The sequence below is a fragment of the Alosa pseudoharengus genome, unplaced genomic scaffold (genome assembly GCF_046254945.1).
Source record: "Alosa pseudoharengus isolate Yale_2024_CS ecotype anadromous, Long Island Sound unplaced genomic scaffold, YU_APseudo_1.1 YU_APseudo_1.1_scf_20, whole genome shotgun sequence".
NCBI classification, from domain to species: domain Eukaryota; kingdom Metazoa; phylum Chordata; class Actinopteri; order Clupeiformes; family Clupeidae; genus Alosa; species Alosa pseudoharengus.
Genome location: NW_027468664.1, coordinates 3,694,958 through 3,716,967, shown reverse-complemented (window position 1 = coordinate 3,716,967; position 22,010 = coordinate 3,694,958). Strand labels below are relative to the sequence as shown.

Genomic DNA, 22,010 nt, shown 5'->3' with positions numbered 1-22,010 from the left:
CGTCTATGCACAGAAGTAAACTGGCAGGAAAACATTTTCATATGAGCATGTGTGCAATCCCTGCATGCTACAGGAGTGGTAAGAAATGGCCACATTATGAATCATTTCATAAAAAGGGGCACTATGAAGTCTGTTAGGTTACAGGCTAGCACACATGTTTAGCCATGCATGTATAGCCCACAAAGGATGGTTTTGTTCAAAAAGAAGGCAATCTTTTAAAGATGTGGGGTTATCTTTCTGTGACCGTACATGAATTTTTGGATGTTACAAAACTAGTTTTGCACATAAATTAACCTTTTAATTGGTAAAAACATACAAACATATAGTTGCTTTAAGAAAGCAAGATCTATAAGACCTAATTGAACACAGGGAATGCTATTAATGGCCCATTAAATAAAGCTTTACTGTACGTACACACCACCGCCGACTTGAGCTTCCAAAGAACCTCTGGTCGTCCTGCCTCAGTCATTGCAAGCGCCTCTTGATTGATTAATCACCCACTATGTGGATACTGTTTTTAGAATTGATTTAGATTAAGTGTTATTTAGTATAATTTGTATTTTAGTATATTTAGTATATTCTTTATCTTCTACTGTCCTTATTGCTTAGTTGTGTTTTTTATATTACATACTTTTAATTACTTTTTTCTGCTGTTACTGAATGTGTGTGTGATGTCTGTATGCTACTGAGACCTTGAATTTCCCCTGGGGATCAATAAAGTATCTATCTATCTATCTACAAGGACGCTTGTCAAAAAAGTCCAGGGAAGCTTTGGACGCTTTGGCCACTCTGACGTGACAGTATCTGACGTTCGATCATGTTCTATCTTAATACTTTATTTAAAGGTTGTCTATTTGATTGGTTGCTGGTCGTTGGTCACTGAACCGCGTCATAGCTCATTACCATAAAGTTGACGGATTTGCCGCTTCTTGCACCTGAGAGAAGTCGGCTTCCATTGAAAATGAATGACTTCCTGAATCTTTGGAAGCTCAAGTCTGCGGCGGTGTGTACGTACAGTTACAAATCACACAGCCCATCTGGGGCTACACTTTACTCCCGAATGGAGTTCAATTTGCATTTTTGTGAACAAATATTTACAGAAATTGCAGACTAGAGGCTTGTAATAACATTGAGATACTGTGTAAATTGATCGTTAATCAAAGTCCCTTAATGGTGACAAGGGTTTACATTGTGAGCATTACAAGAATGTTGACCTGCACAAATCTCAGTACTCAGCTCCTTTTTGTCATTGCAAGAACATAAACTATACATTGCTGCATGACCATGCAGTCAAAGCAGAGGTTGCTTCTATGGTAAACACACAAAATCTAGTTAGTGAGTCTAATAGTTTCTGTCTTCAGAAAAGCTTATAAAAACTTTGCGTATCCAGTCTGCATAAAAAGGCACATTAACAAATACGGCTGGTCTCTGGGCAATGCCACATCCACGCCCATGGATGCTCACTCCCATAATGACTTTGCTCTCCCGCTCCTGGCAAACCAGAGGGCCACCATAGTCTTTCTGTAAGAAAATCACCAATAGAAATTAACATGGCAATCCTTCAAGAAATGATAAAACTCTGAAAGAGTAATGTAGGGGCTTACCTCACATACACCTTTATCTTTCTCTCCGCCAGCACACAACTTGGCCTCTGTGATTGGCAGACTAACATTATGGATAGCAGAGCATCTCTTAGTACCGATAATGGGAAGACTAACCATTTTCAAATGGCCCTTGTAGCCTGTTCCTAGAGGAACAAACATCAATGCATAAGTAGGCCTATATAATTGTTGATTCATGTAGCCTATCTAAACCAAGTTAAATTAACAAGAAAGTCCACAGCGAAAAATTGGAGCTACCACTGCTTACCACTGCTTGGTTGAATTTTCTATTGTGATAAAGTGTTTAGAACGTAAATTATTTTACACCTATGAACACCTATGAAGTAGCTCCAGTTTTTTGGCCATATCACACTTGTATATTAATTTGCTAACTTGTTGTGAAGTTAAATGAACTGCCACGTTACAACGAAGGTACAAATTAGCGATCTGACGGATGTTCAGAGCATAGTAACATTGTAACATGACTGTGACATTTAGCTCAGTTGCACTGCAGTAGGCTAAGTAAACCAATTTTATTACATGGCTCAACATAATGCAAGTAGAACGCTCAGTTGACTTGAATGGGATTTCCCAAAGTTCTAGCGGTCATTTTTTTCGACTAAAGGACCTCTGAAAAAAATAATGACCGCTGTCAATGGCAACAGAGTTTGTGCTTCTAATTCAGGTCTTTCATATCACTCCGCAACTACTGGAACTTCATTCAAAAGTGAAAAGCAGACGGTTGATCAGCTGTGTTTTAAAGAATGTTTGATTCAAGTTCAGCGTGTGTTTGCGAACTATTTGTTTCTCAGCAAAAACCACCATAAACGGTAACAAATAGGCTATAGCCTAGGCTATGTAGGCTAAAGAGTTAAGAGTTTATTGTTTTGTTTTGGAAAGTAGCCGTGTAATAAACTACGCGTCGGGGTCCGGTTCAGCCTGTCGGGACTTATTTTCCTAATAATGACCGGCGTTCTATACCTTACATATTACAAAGCTATGATTCAAGAGAATCCTGGGATATGCCTGCTTGACAATGAGAGATGGAACTAACGACTGGCCTTTGGCCATAGCAACCATCCATTTAGAACTAGTAACGGCAGTTTGTCCTGCAAGTTGAGAGTTGATATGACGGAAAGAAGTAGTTCTACAAACAAGACAGTTTTAGCGATTAAATAGGTCCACTGTGCATCAGGGGCCGCATTACCACCTCGAACGTGCTTTATTTTTCTGTTAACCGAACACTGTGTCATCCATTATCCCTTAATTACATATGGCTTGAAATAAGCAAGTGAAGGCATCTGGAGAGAAAGAGAGGGATAGAGTGTGTGTGTGAAAGAGAGAGAGAGGGATAGAGTGAGTGAGAAAGAGTAATACCTTTAGTTTCTCCCCAGCCATACATGTGACAGTAGGATCCCTCCTTCATTTCACACCCTGCCACAGGTAATTGAATGGTTCTAACCATCTCTGACAGTGGAGCTGGGCTATACGATAAGAAAACACTGTCAGTGTAAATAAAGAACACAACTAGAACGGCACTCAATACAGTGCATAGGCTACCTCCACCAATCTCCTCAGGGGATGTTTCTTTGTGTTTTTGTTACTAATTTGGTACAGTATGTTGTCAGCGTTAAACAATTGGCCAAGGACAAACCCATGAAATTGTGGTGCTGATCTGACTAGCGGGCAGTGAATGATTAGAAAAGGTGTCATAGCCAACACAAAGTTCAGTGTTGAATAAGAAATGTGTAGGTTATTTATGATGCAAGTAACTGTTCTGGTGCATATTCCAATGGAATGTAGTTGAGGGCATGGAAATGCCTGGTGCTACCCTGCAATGGTATCAGATGAGCAGGGAAGTGCAGGAAAGCCGGAAAAAGTTGCTGAATTGTGTTTTTGTACAATCCAATTACAGATTAATTGTTCTGACAGATTTAGTACTTTTTCATGATTATTGCAAACTCATACTTCCATTTATGGCCTTCTTTCCCACACTGGTGGAATGAGTTTAAAGTGTCAATAATCAGTGTATCATTAATCAAAACAAAAATGTTGGTCTGTTTACATTCAGAACTAAGTGAAAAGTATTAGGCATCCCGTGAGTTGGATCTACTCCAAAATGTAATGGGTTTGTATGCATTTCCAGCAAATTTTATGAGAATCGGGTGTGTGGTGTTTGCCTAATTTTGCTAACTCACAAACCAATCAACCAACCAACAAACAGAGAAGGGTAAAATGGTGGAGGTATTAATAAATATGCGTGTGTGTGGGGGGGGGGGGGGCATGACATAATGATGTTGGTGTCATTACTGTGAGAGTTTGAGCAGAGCTAGGTTGGAACCTTCGGGCCCACAGATGACATGTGTTATACGGAGGAGTGGTCTCTGGGAGGACAAGTTGAGGTGAAGGAGGCCAACCAGCACACTGTACTCCGACAAGTCAGGAACACTGAGAACACAGGATTTTGGCTTCACTTAGGCAAAATGATACTTTGAAATCCTTTGAGTTACCAGAGTGTTCCGACTGAGACACATCTGTAGAAATCAGATTATTTAGTATTTCAAAGTATTTTAATTATTTTAATTATTGTTTAAATTATTCAATTTAAACACAATCTGTATGCTAACAATCTAAACATATGCTTAACATAGTCAAAGTATCCACATAAAACTCTCTTTATGATCCCACATAAGTTAGCTATCCTTTCTAAAAATCTAGAAGACAGAGAATAAAAAAACATCCATATAATTAAGTCAGAGAGAGAGAATCTAAAGGGCAGATATGGAGAAGATAAGGAGATTACATTACCAGGAAGAGAAACACTGCTGGTCAGTGAGAACCCACTCCTCTCTGATCAGTGACCCACCACACCAGTGCGCACTGCTGCAGATAAAAAGGAGAAAGTTGAAAGTAATGTTAGGAATCCCTGATCAATGTGATTGGCTGTGCTGGACCAGTGATTTCAAAGTTTCAATGTTTCAAAGTTAACGCAAAGTCTAAGCCTGTCACTATGCAGTTGGAAACATTTCCCAATCATGCGAGGCCAGACGCTATTCACAAAGTGAATGAGTCTGCTTTTACCTGGCTACAAGATTACTTCACAAATATCTACAAATGAGGTATTTCTATAACATTCTAATAATTGTAATGTTAATACTTGTTTATACCCAACACATACTTGGCAGGACCCAGGTAGAAAGTGAGTACTTTCAAATATCTTTGGGGACCTTACCTGAGCTGATAACGTCCAAGCTCAGATAAAAAGGGCAATGTACCACTTAGACGACTAAATGAATTCACTCAGCTGAGCCCATCTCTAGGGTGGCCCTCCTCCGCACGACATTAAGATCAGGTGATCTATGAAAGTGATTAAGGACCAATCCCATCCCTTCCCAATAACAGGCTGGTCAGTTTACTGAAATCAGGCAAATGCTTCAGTAGTCTGGAGGCAAAAACTGGGAGACTTTGGAGGAGTGTCCTCCCCCAGGCCATTACACTCTTCAATATGGACATGTCTGCTACACTAGGACAATCTCAAAAATGTATTGATGTAATTGGTGTTGTCAGTGGTACACACACAAGGTACTCTCTCGTTTTTATTCAGATTGTGTCTATAATTGTGTCTATGTTGTTGTTGTTTTTGTTGTTGTTATCTCTTCAATTTTACAGTCATGGAGTTTACCAGGTTAACATTGTTCCTTGCATACTGGTATGTGCATATAACAGCGTATGAGACAAATAAATCTCTCTTGAATCTTGTGCATCTTCCATAAATACCTCTTCTGTATGCTGACCACCCAACTGCCATCTCTCTGAACGTTAGTGCCCCCCACAATCCGGGTGGTTTTGTGAATGAAACAGGCTGGCTTAGGCATGTTGACTGAAATAAAGAAGAAGAGAATTATTGAATTAAAACTGAGTTTGTTGTTCTCTTTTGCAAGTAAAAACTATTAGGCCATAATAAGGAAATAGATAGCTTTATTTAAGTTTAATGCACGCTATAGTACATTGTGGATTAATGCATGAGTGATTTGCAACTATGTATTACTTTGTCTCTTCCATTTTGTTTTCCTTTCTTTTATACCTTGTATGTAAGCCAACTGGATATAATAATCCACTTTGTACTGTTTTGTTGTCTGAATTCCTGTAAAACATCCTGATGGCCAAAAATAAAAATAAAATGTAAAAAAAAACTGAGTTTGTTTGTAGCACTGAGAAGGTGTGAATCTGTGAATGGTGGAGGGGGGTTGTACTCACGGTTTGAGAGTACCTTTGTTGAAAGTGTTTTACCTGAAAAAAGAGAAAGAATTCAGAGAATATTATGCACACTTGCTTTAGATGTCAATCAAAGAACAGTGAAAGAAATGTAGTCACAATTCGAGCATATCCCACTAAAGCCCTGCTAAATTACAGGCACTCAGTGACAGGCATGGAACCGTGCCAGTTCAGCAAAAGAAAAGAAATGCACTGGGAGGCGACATTGGTTAGCAGCACCCACAGATTGGTTTGGAAAATGTCAAACTCTTTCATGAACATGCTTACATTATGGAGATAAATGGTGACCAGACAAACACAAATTTCATCACCACTCATCCACTGACGCCAGCTGCACAGAATGTCTAAGTGAAAACATGCAGCATGGATCTGTTGGAGATAAAGGAAAACTCTGGTGACTTTTCACATACAGTACGTAGATCTCCGTTTCTCGAGGTCTGTCGATACGAAATAAAACGGTGCAAACGGTGCTACCTAACTCAAGACGCTGCAGCCAACAGCTACACATACACACATTTCATCATCCCCCTCCCACACACCCCATTACTCCCCCACACACAGGTATACCCCCCTCCCCTACACACCCTATTACCCCCCCCCACACACACACACACACACACATAGCATTAGAATAGAAGAGATTAGATCAGATTCAACTTTATTGTCATTGTGCACAGTATAAGTACAAAGACAACGAAATGCAATTTGCATCTAACCAGAAGTGCAAAAAAGCAGAAAAGTACAGCGTGTAGGCGTGCATAGACAGGACAAGAAATATAGTGCAGTGTAGACACTAGTATACTGTTGGTTTACAGAAGGTGGTTTACAGTAATATAATTTAAATATAAATATGTGCAGTGTATTAGCAGTAACTTTATAAGAGCAGAATAAATATGGCTATGTAGTATGAACAATGTATGAACATGTACAGATATGTGCAATATAGTAGCAATAACATTATAATAGTAGTAAGAATAATATAGATATATGCAGTGTATTACCATAATATATTACAAGAAAAACAGAATAAATATGGATATTCAGTATGAACCATATAGACAGATATGTATAGTATGTACGGCTCTGTGCAGTGTGGTAACAGTACCATTGTAGTGCAGAAACAGTAACATTATAAGAGTAGATAGAATAAGTGTATGTGCAGGATGAATAGTATGAAGCGGGTGCTTAGTTTGTTGGTTGTCACCGGGATGCAGAGCTAGAGTTCAGTAGGGTGACAGCTGTAGGAGAGAAGCTTCCTCTGAACCTGCTGGTTCGGGTGAGGAGAGACCTGAGAGGAGTGAAGTGAGCAGTTGGGATGAGTACAGTCTTTCATTATCTTTCATGATCATGATTCTGGTGGGAGGCAGAGCAGTTGCCATACCGTTACAGTTGATGAGGATGCTCTCGACGGTGAAGAGGCAGAAGTTCACCAGGATCTGAGGAGACAGGTGGACCTTCTTTAGAGTCCTCCTGATCACGTTACAGGTGTTGAGGGACCAAGAGAGGTCCTCAGAGATGTGGAGAAACTTGAAGCTGATGACACACTCCACCTCAGTCCCGTTGATGAGAATGGGGTGTGTGTGCTAGCTTTAGACTTCCTGAAGTCCGCAATGAGCTCTTTGGTCTTCTTGGTGTTTAGAGTCAGGCTGTTGTCAGTGCACCACAGTGCTAGGTGCTGGACCTCCTCCTTGTAGGCCTTCTCATCGATGACAATAGCATTAGAGCCATGTACAGGTGTGCAGTCGTAGGTGAAGAGGGAGTAAAGGAGAGGGCTCAGCACGCATCCCTGTGGTACGCCGGTGTTCAGGGTGATGGTTGAGGAGGTGTGGTTATCTAACTGTTAGGTTAGATAACCACACCTCCTCAACCATCACCCTGAACACCGGCGTACCACAGGGATGCGTGCATTGATTTGGCATCAATACCTCCCTCTGTAACAGGATTCTGGACATCCTAACCAACAGACCTCAGTCTGTTAGGACTGAGGTCTGTTGGTTAGGATGTCCAGAATCCTGTTACAGAGGGAGGTATTGATGCCAAATTCACTGAGTTTGGTGATCAGTTTGAAGGGGATGATGGTGTTGAATGCTGAATTGAAGTCAATGAACTGCATTCTCACATAGGTGTTGCTATTGTCAAGGTGGGACAGGGCCGTAGAGATGGTATCCTCCGTGCTCCTGTTCTGACGGTAGGCGAATTGGAAGGGGTCCAGTAAGGGTGGTCAGCAGGTCTTGAGGTGGGCCAGGACCAGCCTCTCAAAGCACTTCATCATGAAGGGGGTGAGTGCAACTGGACGGAAGTCATTAAAGGCTTGTTGCAGTGGAGTGTTTTGGCATCGGTACGATGGAGGTGTAAGGCTCTTGAAGGCCCTTAAGTAAAATTATTTCATTACTTATAATTCCTTTAATGAGTATATGACAATAAACTACTTGAACTTGAACTATACCAGCCAGACAGCTATAGTGCTACACTCTGGGGGTATGATGTTAAAGATTTTTATTTCGTTCCAACTCTGTGACCTCGACAAACAGAAATCTATGTGAAAAACCACCAGAATTCTGGTGGCTGGAGGGTCAAAAAGAAAAGCCTTACTACAGAAAATATAAAAGCTACTTTATAGCCAGGTCACTTGTTTGTTCAGATTGAAATTATATCAATTATAACTGACTCTAAATTTTAAATCATCCGTGGCCTACTGGTTAGGGAAGCGGACTTGGACTGAAGGGTGGCCAGTTCAATCCCTGAAATGTTAAATTGAAATGAAATGTAGCACTTTGCCTGAACTATATCCACATATTCTCACTCACACACATGTTAGTAGATCTGAGACCCTGATACCCAAAGTTGTGGAAGTAAGTGAAATACTAACAATGCTGTAGCTGACAGTAGTCCCATGGAATAGAGTAGTTAGTTGTGTAGCACCAGGGACCATGTTTGTCTCCATCTGGGTTCCTGCACAAGTTCAGGACCAATCCAGCTGCTGAACGTATGCCATCACTGCAGTAACACAGCAACACATACATCTGCATTGCACATCCACAGCTTCTTTGTCAGTAATACTGTATGCAGCTGTATGCTATATATTCCTCAAAGATACTTTAACACATGAATGGGAAAAAATCAAATGATTTGATATGAATCACCATCCGGAAAACCCAGACCACAACCACTTTTGAAGCTCTTTCCCTTAAGTCTTTATTATTATTCAGCTCACTGAAATTCATGTCATCGACTAATGTGCAAACAAGTTAATAAATCAATGCACTCTGAAAGGTGAAATAATATTATGTGCCAATGTTAAACAAGACAGAACTCAATGTTTTGAATGGTGCCCTAGCTCACTCACAAGCTATGCAAGAAAATGAACAGGCTTTGATCTACCATGGGGGGAGAGCAGGAAGAACAAAACCCTGAGGCCCTGTCTGTGCCATTTTGGCTTTTAAAGTTCCTGTCAAGTAAGTAATGTTTAATCTCAACATTTTGTCTTTATTCTCAACATTCAAACTAGTTAGTATAGTTGTTGCTAAACCCGATTCTGAAGTACATTTTCACCAAATCATCTAGGCTACACAAGGCGTTTTGTTGAGTTGTTGGCCAGCTGATTAAGTCTGAGACTGAATGTCCTGATTCAGTGGCAGCTACTTTGGAGCAGTTGCTCTCTCTCCAAACTATTGTTGATGGACATACAAGATGAAATGTCAAGATTAAAGTCGACATGATATGTCAACTTTATTCTTGAAATTTCGAGTTTAATGTTGACACGTCGAGATTAAAGTCAAAATGAAATTTCAACTTTATTCTCAAAAGTTCGAGTTTAGTCTCGTCATGGTAAAAATATTTTTTTCTTGTGGGCCTAATACTCTATTATCTGCTTTCTCCTTATGTTAAATAAAATAAATCTGAGATGCCTGAAAGCACCTGAACCTTTGGTTTGAACTGATTGTTTTCAAACTTTATTAATACAGTTTGACGACATGCTGGAGTTTCCTAATCACTCACAAAACATTTGTGGCATTGATACAAAATTGTGTTTGAGATGTGTCTTGCACATCTCTGAGGCTGAGTATACAGAATCAATTAATGGACATTGAAAAAAAAATTGATGGACAGGTCGACAGACAGATTATGCGTCAAGGAAAATCTAAATAGATATTACCTATAGTCATGGTCAGCCCAATAGCCACAGGGAATTCCAGAGCGGGTCTTTGCTAGGTTACCACGATATGTCTCACCACTGCCTTCATAACAATCTAGAAGCAAAGCAATGTGTGATATGCATGACACCTCCCATGACTTGATGGAAAAACAATAGTTTTTGTACAGTACAGAATTGTCATTAACATGCACAATACATGTCCACTAACGTTTGGCCACATACACCCTGAGAAGAAGAGAGGCAATTTTGGGTTTTATTTTTGTTTTACCATTACACATGGAGTAAGTACATTTGAAATGGAGTTTTATTAGTGGCTGTAACTGATTTAACACCAGGGAGCACTCTGTCATCAGTGACTGCAGGAAATTTTTCTGCCAGAAACCATATTGTGTCGAGTAAAAACAGACAATGCAATGAGTCAGAATTTCAGTGTGCGAAAGGAGAAAAGAAATGTGTCTTCTTAAAAGCAATGAGGGATAACATTTGTGAGGCCAGGGAACATTCTAAACAATGTTGTAACAGATGTTGAGAACATACAGCATTTTTTAAGAACATACTTGAGAAAAGTAAGGAATATAAATGCCAGACATCCCAACCTACAAAAAGCCATTTCCGGGAGGTAACCCCCCCCCCCCCAAAGAAAAGAAATAAATAATTATAAAAAAAATACTTTAGCCTTCTTAGATACTGAAATAGTGATGAATATTGAATAGCCTATGTTTGTTAATTAATTGTTTCTACTCAGCACATCAAATAAGGAAGGCCTATAGTTAGAAATTGTGATAATAAAATATGTCGATTTTGGTAGTTTGGTCTTTATGTAGCCTTGGCAAATAGCCATCTAGTAGGCTAGTCCTGAATAATATGCACATGAAATTACACTTGTTAAACTCACCTCAACATGTATTTTGCAATCATTTAACCCGCCATGGGCAATGCTAAAGTCACTGTTACAAACAGTGCAGCATGCAAGACTATCGTTATTTTGAACTCTTATGAGACAAGGGTAGCCTACACTTTCGTGTACTCTGATGTGAAATGGGTCTTAATGTTCCTTTTTGGGGGGCACTCTGCCTCTGCCATGACGCTCCTGTTCCTACTGAACTGAACATGAAACAGGCCAATCAGGATGCTCTCTGTGTTGAACAGGCACACACGCACTACCTCTCTCTCTCTCTCTCTCTCTATCCCCGTCGTGTGCGCGCTACACTCAGATACACACACGATTTGAAGTTTTGGTCTCGTGTGCGTGCTCTTGCTCGCTCGCTCTAGATTCCGGGAGATTTGATCTAATTTGCGGGCGTCAGGGAGCCGTTATCAATATGCAGGAGACTCCCGGAACTTCCAGGAGACTTGGGATGTCTGCTACTTACTAAATATAACCAGAGCACTGACTCACAAAGGCACTCAAAGGCACCCTGATTCATACCATCACATTTCAAACAAATAGGCTCAATGTTAACTGGTGGACTTACCTGTGCTGTCTGATTTATCAAATTCACATCTGGGAATGTTGGTGCAGAGGGCCCTACGTACTGAGGCATCAGTAGTAAAACACCATGGGTTCTCATCTCCGTCAGGATTTCTGCAGAAATTCTCTCTCAGATCCCTTCAAAGTTAAGCAGACACACACACACACACACACACACACACACACACACACACACACACACACACACACACACACACACACACACACATACACACACACACACACACACACACACACACACACACACACACACACACTTTGTAAGTAATATGTTGCTCTTATTGTTTGCTTGTTTATTGTTCCCAGGGGGGACAGTAGTCACTGTACATGAAACGTCATACATTATGTCCTTCAATTACAGATAACACATTATTACTGTGTTCTGTGTTATTCAAAATTAACTAACTAGCAGGGAAAGTCCGCCTGCTACTCAGGGATAAATGCCTAATCAATGGTGGAGGCCCCTTGGGATCTCACAACCTTCTGGTGTTACACATGGAAGGCCTGAGCCCCAACTCCTAGACCAACCCCAAGCCTAGACCACCCCACCGCACAGATCCATTCCATACTAAGGCGTCTGCAACTCACTTGCATTTGTAATTCTGTGAGGTATAGTTGTGCTTATGAGGTAATTGCATGTTCCAGTGTTGACAAGGGATCCCAAGTGAGGTCATGTTCATGTTGCCGCGGTAGTTTTCTCCTTGACCCCAATAACAGGAAGTGGTTGTGTCCAGAGTCGTATCATTATGATAGTCTGGTGGATGTAAGGCAGGAAGATTACACAGCAGTTATATTCATTTCATGTCTAGCTGTGACAACACAGTGTACTTCACCTAAAAAGAGCTGCGTTATAACTTAAAGTCAAATAAGAGCACATACGACCCAGCTTTCCTACCCCTAATCCCTGAGAAAAAATTTACCCCTGTCTACGGTTGTCCATATATGGAAAAACAGTGTCTAACTGACTAACCTTCTCTAAAATACTACTAATAGTACAGTGCTCATGTTAGACATCCTCAGGAACATTTGGACATCAGAAAAGGCATCTGATGTAAGGAAAACCTCTGTTAAAGGCGCTAAGCGATGCTGGATAACGCCACTTCTATTGCGTTCAAACAAAATAGAAAGCTAGCTCGCTACTTCCTCCCCCTCCCTCCCGTGCAATTGATACTGTCCTGCACGTGCGTCTGTAATTTGCTGGAACAGTTTGTTATATTTTTATGGGCAAGGTTTGCCCAAGTTGTTTTGTGGCTGTTTTTGGAGCCTGGGTTGTCCACAGAGATCGCATTTTTTTACAGTGTATTCAGGACACAGGCAACTAGCGGATGGTGAGGTGATGTTTGCTGTAAGTGACAAAAAATGTTTTAGACGAAAAAAAAATGTATGACTTCGCATAGAGCACCTTTAAGTCTATGGAATTTCACCAGGCGTCAGACTAATGGTGTCAGGCAAAATGGAAGTAACTTTTTATTTTTCTCACTCACCCACTGATGTTACGCTACCCTAAGTCTTACCACAAACACTGATGTTACGCTACCCTAAGTCTTACCACAAACACTGATGTTACGCTACCCTAAGTCTTACCACAAACACTGATGTTACGCTACCCTAAGTCTTACCACAAACACTGATGTTACGCTACCCTAAGTCTTACCACAAACACTGATGTTACGCTACCCTAAGTCTTACCACAAACACTGATGTTACGCTACCCTAAGTCTTACCACAAACACTGATGTTACTCTACCCTAAGTCTTACCACAAACACTGATGTTACGCTACCCTAAGTCTTACCACAAACACTGATGTTGCAATATTCCCAGCGTTTGTCAGGGTCCATAGTGTAACACCAGGGCTGCATATCATTACTTGGATTCCGGCAGTTGTTATCAGTCAGCCCTTTATCAGGGTGCCTTAAGACACAAAGCAAAAAGAGGTTGAAATTGTTTGGATTGGCAATTAGTTCTATTATGTATTATATTATAGTTCTATTATATATTATATAATATATAATAGAACTAATAATAGAAATATTATTACTAATAATATAAACAAATAATAGAAATATTATATATATTATATCTATTATAGTTCTATATGAGTGTATATGTATCATGAATTGATAAAGTATTCAGTCCCCTTGACTTTTTCACATCGAGCTTGCAGCTTTATTCTAACATTGTTTAGCAAAAACAATGCTATGTTATGTTAATGAGATATTGCACTGTTCTTGTTTTAATACATTTGTTTTGAAATCCCTTTTCACTGTCATACCTCTGTAACATAGCAACGTTTAAAAAGATGAAGTGGTCTGTGTGTGTGTGTGTGTGTGTGTGTGTGTGTGTGTGTGGTCTTACCTGCTAGGCTGAAAAGCATGTTTATGTGGCCACTGAGTGTCCCATCTCTGGCATTCGCGACCACTGCTTGTGTGATCCATTGGGCCCCGATATCCTTTCCCTTTACATATCATACACTCTACTGTAAAATCCACATAAAAACATACCATATTAGGAGATAAAACTACTACTACGAGTTAGCTTAGTTGATACATACCCTTCTCTCCGTGCATACGCATCTCCTGGTAGATAGATATATAGATAGATACTTTATTGATCCCCAAGGGGAAATTCAAGGTCTCAGTGTGTGGTGTGGTGTGTGGTTACTTGGTCTGATGCATCCACCGCTAGCCTATCTTAGCACAGGTTTCTCGACGTAATCTGTTCCAATCGCCTACACCTCCCAATAGTGACATAAGAACTCCAACATTTTCCTGTTTACATACTGTGATTTGTATAGTTACAACGTGTACAAATAACAAAGTCAAAAGAAACACAGCCATTTTGTAAGCGTATACAGACTTGGTACTATGTTCACATTCAGGCGAGTGATTTGCGGAGTGATAACAGTGCTTTGCCTGAATGAGAATACAGTCCCAAGTATGTACTGTATATGCTTAGAAAATCGCTCTGTCTCATTTTACATTGATATACATGTCACAACATGTAAATAGGAAAATGTTGGGAGTTCTTTTGTCACTTTTGGGAGATATAAGCTAGTTGGTTCCAATCACCTCAATGAGCTATGCTAAGCTAGGCTAAAGATGGGTGCGTCAGACTGAGTTACTGCACACACACACAGATGAAGGATATAGTAGCTGTGGGAGAGATGGTGAATAAGCTAATTTCCCAACATGTTGGTGTGCTCCTTTAAAATCTAGTGCACCCCTTTTCTTTACAGATGAATTATATCTCAAATTAAATTTAATTCACTGTTAATTTAAAATTAATTTAAAATGCATAATGTTTCCAAAATCATTGAGTAATTACAGAACCCTCAAGGGGTCATTGCAAGATATTTTTTGGTGTATATATATTTACTAAATTGTGCGCTCATTCGCGTGCACGTTTTACTAAATAGTGTGCTCATTTTACTAAATTGTGCGCTCATTTTAATTTTAGTAAAATGAGCGCGCTATTTAGTAAAACATGCACGCAATTTAGTAAAATGTGCACACAATCTAGTAAAATGAGACCAAAATGTATTAAAATGTGCGCATATTCTCTCGGTATTCAAAAATATCTTGCAATGTCACGTCCTGGGCTCCATAAGCAATAACTATCATATTGACCAAAATAATTGTGATTCTGATTTTTGCCATATGAATGAAAATGAAATTGTGTGTGATCGCTGACTTCCCTGTAACAGCACACAAGAAACGGCTGCACTTTGCAATAAGTCCCAGACCAAAACTATTATCACAATGATGCATTGCTGGTTCTGACATACCAGACACTTACCTTCTGAGCACTGAGGCAGGTCGCACTCTTGGTAGCGGATCGCTGGGTCACTAGTGAAGCACCACGGACCTGTGGCCTCACCCTCTGGGTTGCGACAGAAGTTTTCACGAAGGTCTTTTTTCTTACTGTGCCTCTGGAAGCTGTAACCAAGTTATGAAGAGCATAAAGCCTAGCTAGATTTCTCTGGCAGTAATGAAACGTGTTGTGATGTGGTGTGCTAACAGATGGTAGCCAGCCATCCATCTACTGTATCTGCCAGAGATAGTTCCCATTGGTGGCCGACCAAATGTTTCACATATATTTCTCATTCAACAGACCAGTTTGTCGTGGAGTTCTTGGTTTAAGCTCAGGAAATCTCAAATTAAATCCAGGAGTCAAAAATATTTGAAAACATGTACATTTTGATTTTGTGGAGTGCTGCCAAAGGCTAGTCATTAAATAAAAACAAGCTATTCATCCTTCACCTCATCATGTTAATAAAGTTAATTTAAGCTGAATTTGAGGATGGATATTTTGTGAAATAAAGACTGTTCAAGAATTGCAGTCTCCTCTGGGTACAGGCAAGAATTTGATTAATGTTGTTCTGGCACCAACACATACACTAGAGATGGAGATAAGGGAGTTTAGGTGTCCCTCTGAGACTGAGATTGGCAATACTTTCTATGTGCTATGGACATGTATTTCCATGTGTCTGCAGTATTATGAGTTCAGCTGGATAGCAAACAGAACATGACTTCAGTCAATAAATCTCTCAAATGTTGATGATTTTCTTTCTACAATACCATACCCTTATATGTCAAAATAGTGTGTTGACATTGTACATTTAGAGAAAAGGTTACAGAACCATTATTTATGATAAGTTGAACATTTGTTTTAAACTAGTGAAACAATATTTGAAAAGTCAACCAATCTAACTCAGATTAAAAAATAAAGGAGTATGGAAAAGAGGAAATAAGGCCATGGAGACAGAAAGATTGAGAGATATTACTTGTGTTCATGAGGAATGGAGGCCGCCCAGGGCTGACACTGGATCCCAGATTTTGTGATAGATGTTCTGCCCCGGTAGTTCTCTCCATTGCCAATGATGCACTCTCTCACATATTCTCAAGAAAGAAATTGTACACACAGTGACTGGTTTGTACTTCAGTAAAAAGCTTTATAGCTTTTCTTATAGTAAAAAACGTTATAATCTGAAGTATGGTCCATTGCCTTATTTTGTGTTACATGTTGCCCTAATGGCCAATAGGTTTACAATGGCACATAGAAGACTGTGCAGAATACTTCAGTCCCATTTATGCTGTATACCAAATACATGTGTTATGTCTAGACTATTTCATGTCCTCCCACCCTTACATAAGATGAAGATACAAACGGATCAAGATGCAACAAGATCATGATACATTTTAAATTTTACCTTTCTTTTCATAAAGGTCATGGTTTTCTTTGTTTTCAAGCCTAACCACTTGGTTGTGGTGGTCAAAGGGAAGCAAGTGACATTTCCTGGTTTGGTGGTCAAAATAAAATGCCCTTCAAGAAGTCCAAAGAAAAATGAGAACAAACTGACTATGCAATTCACAGCAGAGTGTCTATGTTATATGCTTCGCTTTTCCCATACCTGCAGGTGAAATCATTCTTCATCTTGGCCTTGCTGCACTTTTGTGCACATTCCTCTAGAGAGATATTTTTCTGGACCCTTGGAGAGGGAACACAATCTATGCACAAAAGCAAAGATGTCTCAGTCTTCAGGTACCTCTGTAGTGTACCTCTGCCCCCTGTGTGAAGAACAGAAAGAGACCACATGTGCTATTGTTGTCTTGAATGTAAACAGGGTCTCTTGGGAGTCTGATATGAACCCACTTAGGGGAGACTGGGGACAGTTATGACATGTTTTTTTTTTATATTGCTCAAAATCGGTCTCTTTACATGACTAATTCAATGTTGCTAGCCTACTGCAAGCCAACCTTGCTAGTTGCAACCAAATGCAACGCGTGTTATATTTGACAAGACAATAAAAATATATATAACACATAAGAAGCAGCTGAAAATTCAAAATCTTGTGAAAAAGTAAATAGTTTTGCATCTTAGAAACTAGCTTCAATCTATAACTTCTGACAGGTGTGGAAAACATTGATGACACTTTGAATGTAGTTTTGTGATATCATTTAAAAAGCTAGATGTTCAACAGTGATGTCTCAAATGAAAGAGACAGACAATGGAAATAACTGGCGTGGTGTTGAGAAGAGGAAGATCAGCTGGAGAGAGCTGTGGGCCATGGATGCTAACCGCATTAAATTGAGGAATAGGTATGCATAACTAAAGTAGCCTAAGTAAGTGAGTAAGGGAAGTGAATGGGAAAAGATCGGTGTTAGAGGCTTTGTCGCAAAGTCAGTCACAACAATTCTGTAGAATTTTGGTTTGAGAACTCGAAATGAACTCAATTTAGACCTGAATTGAGTCTGGTAATTGTTGGTGCCTGCATCAAGGGCTGACATTTTGGCTGGTTGTGTTACTGATCGGATCATAAATGGCAACAATTTGTTGGTGGCTGCATCAAGGGCTTGTAGTTTGTGTAGTTATGTTGATGATCAGGGGCCATATTCACAAAGCCTTTTATCTTACCACTAGAATTACTCCTAAATCGCACTAAAAGATTTTAGCTAGGAGTTTTCTCTTAAAAGCTATTCACAAAGCCTTTCAGACCTACTCTTAGTAAGGAAAGTGACAACTCCTAAACTAAGAGTGAGTCTTCATTGCTATGGATGCCGTCATTACTCATGCACGAGCTTGACTGAAGTGACCACCTTGATTGGCTGATGAGTGACAGGTGACAGGTCTGAGAATGTGTGAACAAGGACAGAAGATGATGAATAACTGAATAAAGAGTATGGCAAGACAAATAGCCTAGTAGCCTAATGAAACATACGGATTGATGCAGTATCTTTGTAACATTTTTAAATTAATCTGTCACCATAGCCTATGCCTATGCCTACGTTTGCAAAGAGGAGAACATTTTAATTTGATTCACAATGAAATGTTACATTTAATTTACATGTTAACAATGAGTAGCCTAGTTTTGGTTGTTGTTAGTGACGTTATTGCATCAGTTAGTTATGCCTGCAAAATTGTTTCCTCGCGATTGGAAGCTCCGGTAACCGCATAGGATTGCAAAACATCGCGACGTGAAATGCCACAAAAAGGGGAGTGTGAATAGGTCTTAGTGAGTTAGGAGTCCTCTCGACTTCTTTTAAGCTGTCCCAGACTTAGGTGCTACTTTTAGGTCTAAAATGCTTCGTGAATTACTTTTAGTGAAAAAAATTAGGAGTCCTAAATTTAGGAGTGACATGCCAATTATTTTTAGGAGTTGCTCCTAAATTTGCCAGTTAGGAGCTACTTTTATCTTTAAAATTCTTTGTGAATACGGGCCCAGATCATAAACGGCCACATTGTTGGTATTTGTTGGTGTCAAGGGTTAGTCTGGTTATGATGCTGATCGGATCATCAATGGGCACAGCAGCGAAGAGGAATGACCGAAGAATTCGTTTTTATAGGACCCATCATGCGTGTGGAGGGTGTTGGTCTAGAAGAGGAATGACCGAAGAATTCGTTTTTATAGGACCCATCATGCGTGTGGAGGGCGGTTGGTCTAGACACGGCTGTTGAGCCTTTTGAAGGTGTTGTGGCCTAATTCAACAAAGCACAGATGAAGGAAGGTGCCTGCTTGACAACTCCAGTAAAATGCTCATGAAGGCTGCTCTGTTGTTGATGCTTTTTTGTGTGCAAAAGATGCTTTGTTGGTGACGCTTTGGTTCTTTGGGCATTCAGTGCATGTGGTACCACGAGGAAGGGCCATTACGGATCCTGGGTGCAACATGCAGTCTGCTTCCAGCCAACTATACATTGTCCTTGTATCCTGCATCATGTTGTGTAATGTTAAATACATCGTAGGCGTAGTCATTGATTGGCCCCTGTGAGATATCCCTACCTACACCACAAGAAATTCAACACATCTCCTGTGTATATCTCAAATCGCATAGTGTCTTTGACAATATTCACAGTATGCTAGACAGGACCTGAAAAATGACACGACTTACAACTGTCCACAGTCTCCCCTATAGCATAATTTTCACCATGGTTCTGTTAAAAGTGCCATGGTAATGGGGTATTAGCTGTAGGATAACTGCCAAAAGTTTTAAAGTTTTCATCTAATTTATAATAACGTACAGTACATACAATACATAAATAGCCCACACCTGCCCCTTTGTTTGTTGTTGTGGTGGAAGGACCTAGTTTTGATTGATTCCATTCAACAGCCTTGGTAATTGTTATTATTATTATCATTATTATTATTATTATTATTATTATTATATGTTTAATACTTTGTTTGTTTTATGATCAATTGATATTTTTATTGAAGTAGTTATTGTTTCTGTATTGCAACATCAGAAATGTTGGGAGTTGAAAAACTACTTTTCTTCTCATAAAGATCGTGATGAGACTTCTGTTCCCTCTGGGTGCCTGGACTGTAGTGATCAAAAGGAAGTAGATGGCACTTCTTATTGTGATGATCATAGTAAAATGCCCTATAGAAGCAAACAGAGCAGAACTTAACAAGCAGAGCAGAGCATAACAATTACACCCAGGGCAACTCCTGAACAGTTTAGTTTCTTGTAGGTTTACACTTGTTTAATATTTAATAATCTTGAAATGTTGTTCAGGGACCATTATAATGACAAAGGATGTGCTGTATCAAGATGCTTGGACAGTTAGTGGTGTATTTTTTAACACATACAAACTTTATTGATTCCATAGACTTCGATATTAGTTTGTGTAACTTCATGTTTACCTGCAAGTGAAAGTCTTCTTGCTCCTGCTGCACTTCTGAGCACAATTCTCAACTGAGAGGTTATATTTTACCCTAATGGGCAGAAAGCAGTCTGGACAGAACAGTCTGGTGTCTTCAATCTTTTGAAACCTCTGCAGGATCTGCTCTTTGCCTTCTAAAATGCCATAAAGAAAGGAAAAGATTGGGAGTCAAATAAATGGCAATAATGTTTCTTTCACAGACAGAAGCATAGAGGCATTAGCAGGCACAAAATAAGAACTCTGCTCACTAAGAGGCGAATTCTCCAATCCACGCTTTACACACTTTTGAGTTACACATCCTCATTTCTGTTGCACCCACAGCGTGTAAGTTCAAAATCAAGACGGCCTCATGAAAGAGCTTTATTTAATACAGAACAAGGCTGATACCCAAACTTATTTTTCATATTTCACAAACTTCACATTTGTTCAGAGGTTTGTTTATAATGTGCTTGGGCTGTTAAAATAGCCTGGAAAATCCAGACCCTGATAATCTAGAAAGATTAAGGGTCTGGCCAAGAACAATGTAATGGCCCAACTCGAGGGGCGGGAACAAGCATGCATTTAAAAATCTCACTGCACGCAATTGGATAACACTAGACCATGTTTACTCTGAATGATTTCGGACTTCGACGCAATCGGATAACACCATGACCAATGTGTACTGTCCTCCAACGTTGCAGCGCTGTCTTCATCAGTTAGCTGGTTCCCCGGAATGTTGGGGTAAAAGTAACGTGCATCATTGCTCATTGCCAGAGTGTCTCGCAGAGACAATTCCATTGTGCTCTCGCGAGAACTCTGGATTTCCAGGGTACTGTTAGGACTCATTATTTAAAAATCACTGTTAAGAAAGAAAAGCAGGGGTTTCAATGTCCCAACTTATGATCACTATAGTCTAATACATTTGCACCAAGAAAAATTAGTGTGAAGATGGATGCAGAATGTAAATAAAATGCATACATTTAATGTACTTTCAAAGTTAATTTTCTCGCAAACTGTTTATCCCAGCAACTAGCCATTAGCACCATTCGAAAGCTGAGGCTGTCTAGTTTTACCTGACATGCATGTGATATCTGTGTGTAATGCAACAGAGGAATGGCTGTAAATGTGGATGAACTGCGTTCATCGGCTTATAGTGATACTGTATGGAGGGGTAAAACACTGCCTTATCAACGATTAATTCTGCCTTCATGAAGGCATCTGGCAAATAACATTTTTATTTCTTTATTCCATTATATGCATCGGTTGTTTTGACATTTTCTTATGTGGTACATCAATGTTAGCGTCATATCCACAGAAGTTGAACCATAACGGTGACGTCATCATATACCATAATCAAAGATGGTTGCGTCCTGGTAGCAAAAAATCTGAATTAATATGTGGTTTTCCAGCAAAACCACTTGAATTTCAAGTCTCAAGCATATCTCACCCAAGCAACTGGAAAACACTGAAATTGTTGATAGACAGTAGGCTAAGCCATGGGTTGGACAAACATTTAATTCAAATTTCAACAGTAAATCCCTACAATTTAAATACATAAAATAATCAGGCTCATCCCAGACCACACATTTTCTGACCCTGGTTGTCGACATTATGCAGTTTTTGGTTTGCTTTAACAAACACTGATTGCCGGAACACTGTAAAGTCAAAAAGTCAAAGTCAAAGTCTGCTTTATTGTCAATTTCTTCACATGTTCCAGACATACAAAGAGATCGAAATTACGTTTCTCACTATCCCACGGTGGAGACAAGACATATTTTACCAATTTTAAGTCCACAGACAAACATAACATTCAAGTAAACAAAAAGTAAGTAAATAAGTAAATAAGA

At 39.6% G+C, this 22,010-nt stretch overlaps 1 protein-coding gene across 1 annotated transcript; it reads right to left on the bottom strand.

Annotated features, from left to right (window-relative positions):
- Window positions 1-1,341: 1,341 nt before the first annotated feature.
- hgfa (hepatocyte growth factor a) lies at window positions 1,342-21,243 on the bottom strand. The gene is made up of 17 exons (XM_076297491.1): window positions 21,237-21,243; window positions 20,165-20,318; window positions 19,789-19,901; window positions 16,310-16,424; window positions 15,322-15,461; window positions 13,882-14,002; window positions 13,319-13,437; window positions 12,113-12,278; window positions 11,508-11,641; window positions 10,033-10,126; window positions 8,746-8,873; window positions 5,379-5,481; window positions 4,410-4,484; window positions 3,912-4,049; window positions 2,979-3,085; window positions 1,605-1,741; window positions 1,342-1,521 (listed from the first exon to the last, which is right to left on the bottom strand). Exons 1-17 carry the CDS (start codon window positions 21,241-21,243, stop codon window positions 1,342-1,344), a joined length of 2,031 nt encoding a protein of 676 aa, XP_076153606.1.
- Between the last annotated feature and the right edge of the window lie 767 nt (window positions 21,244-22,010).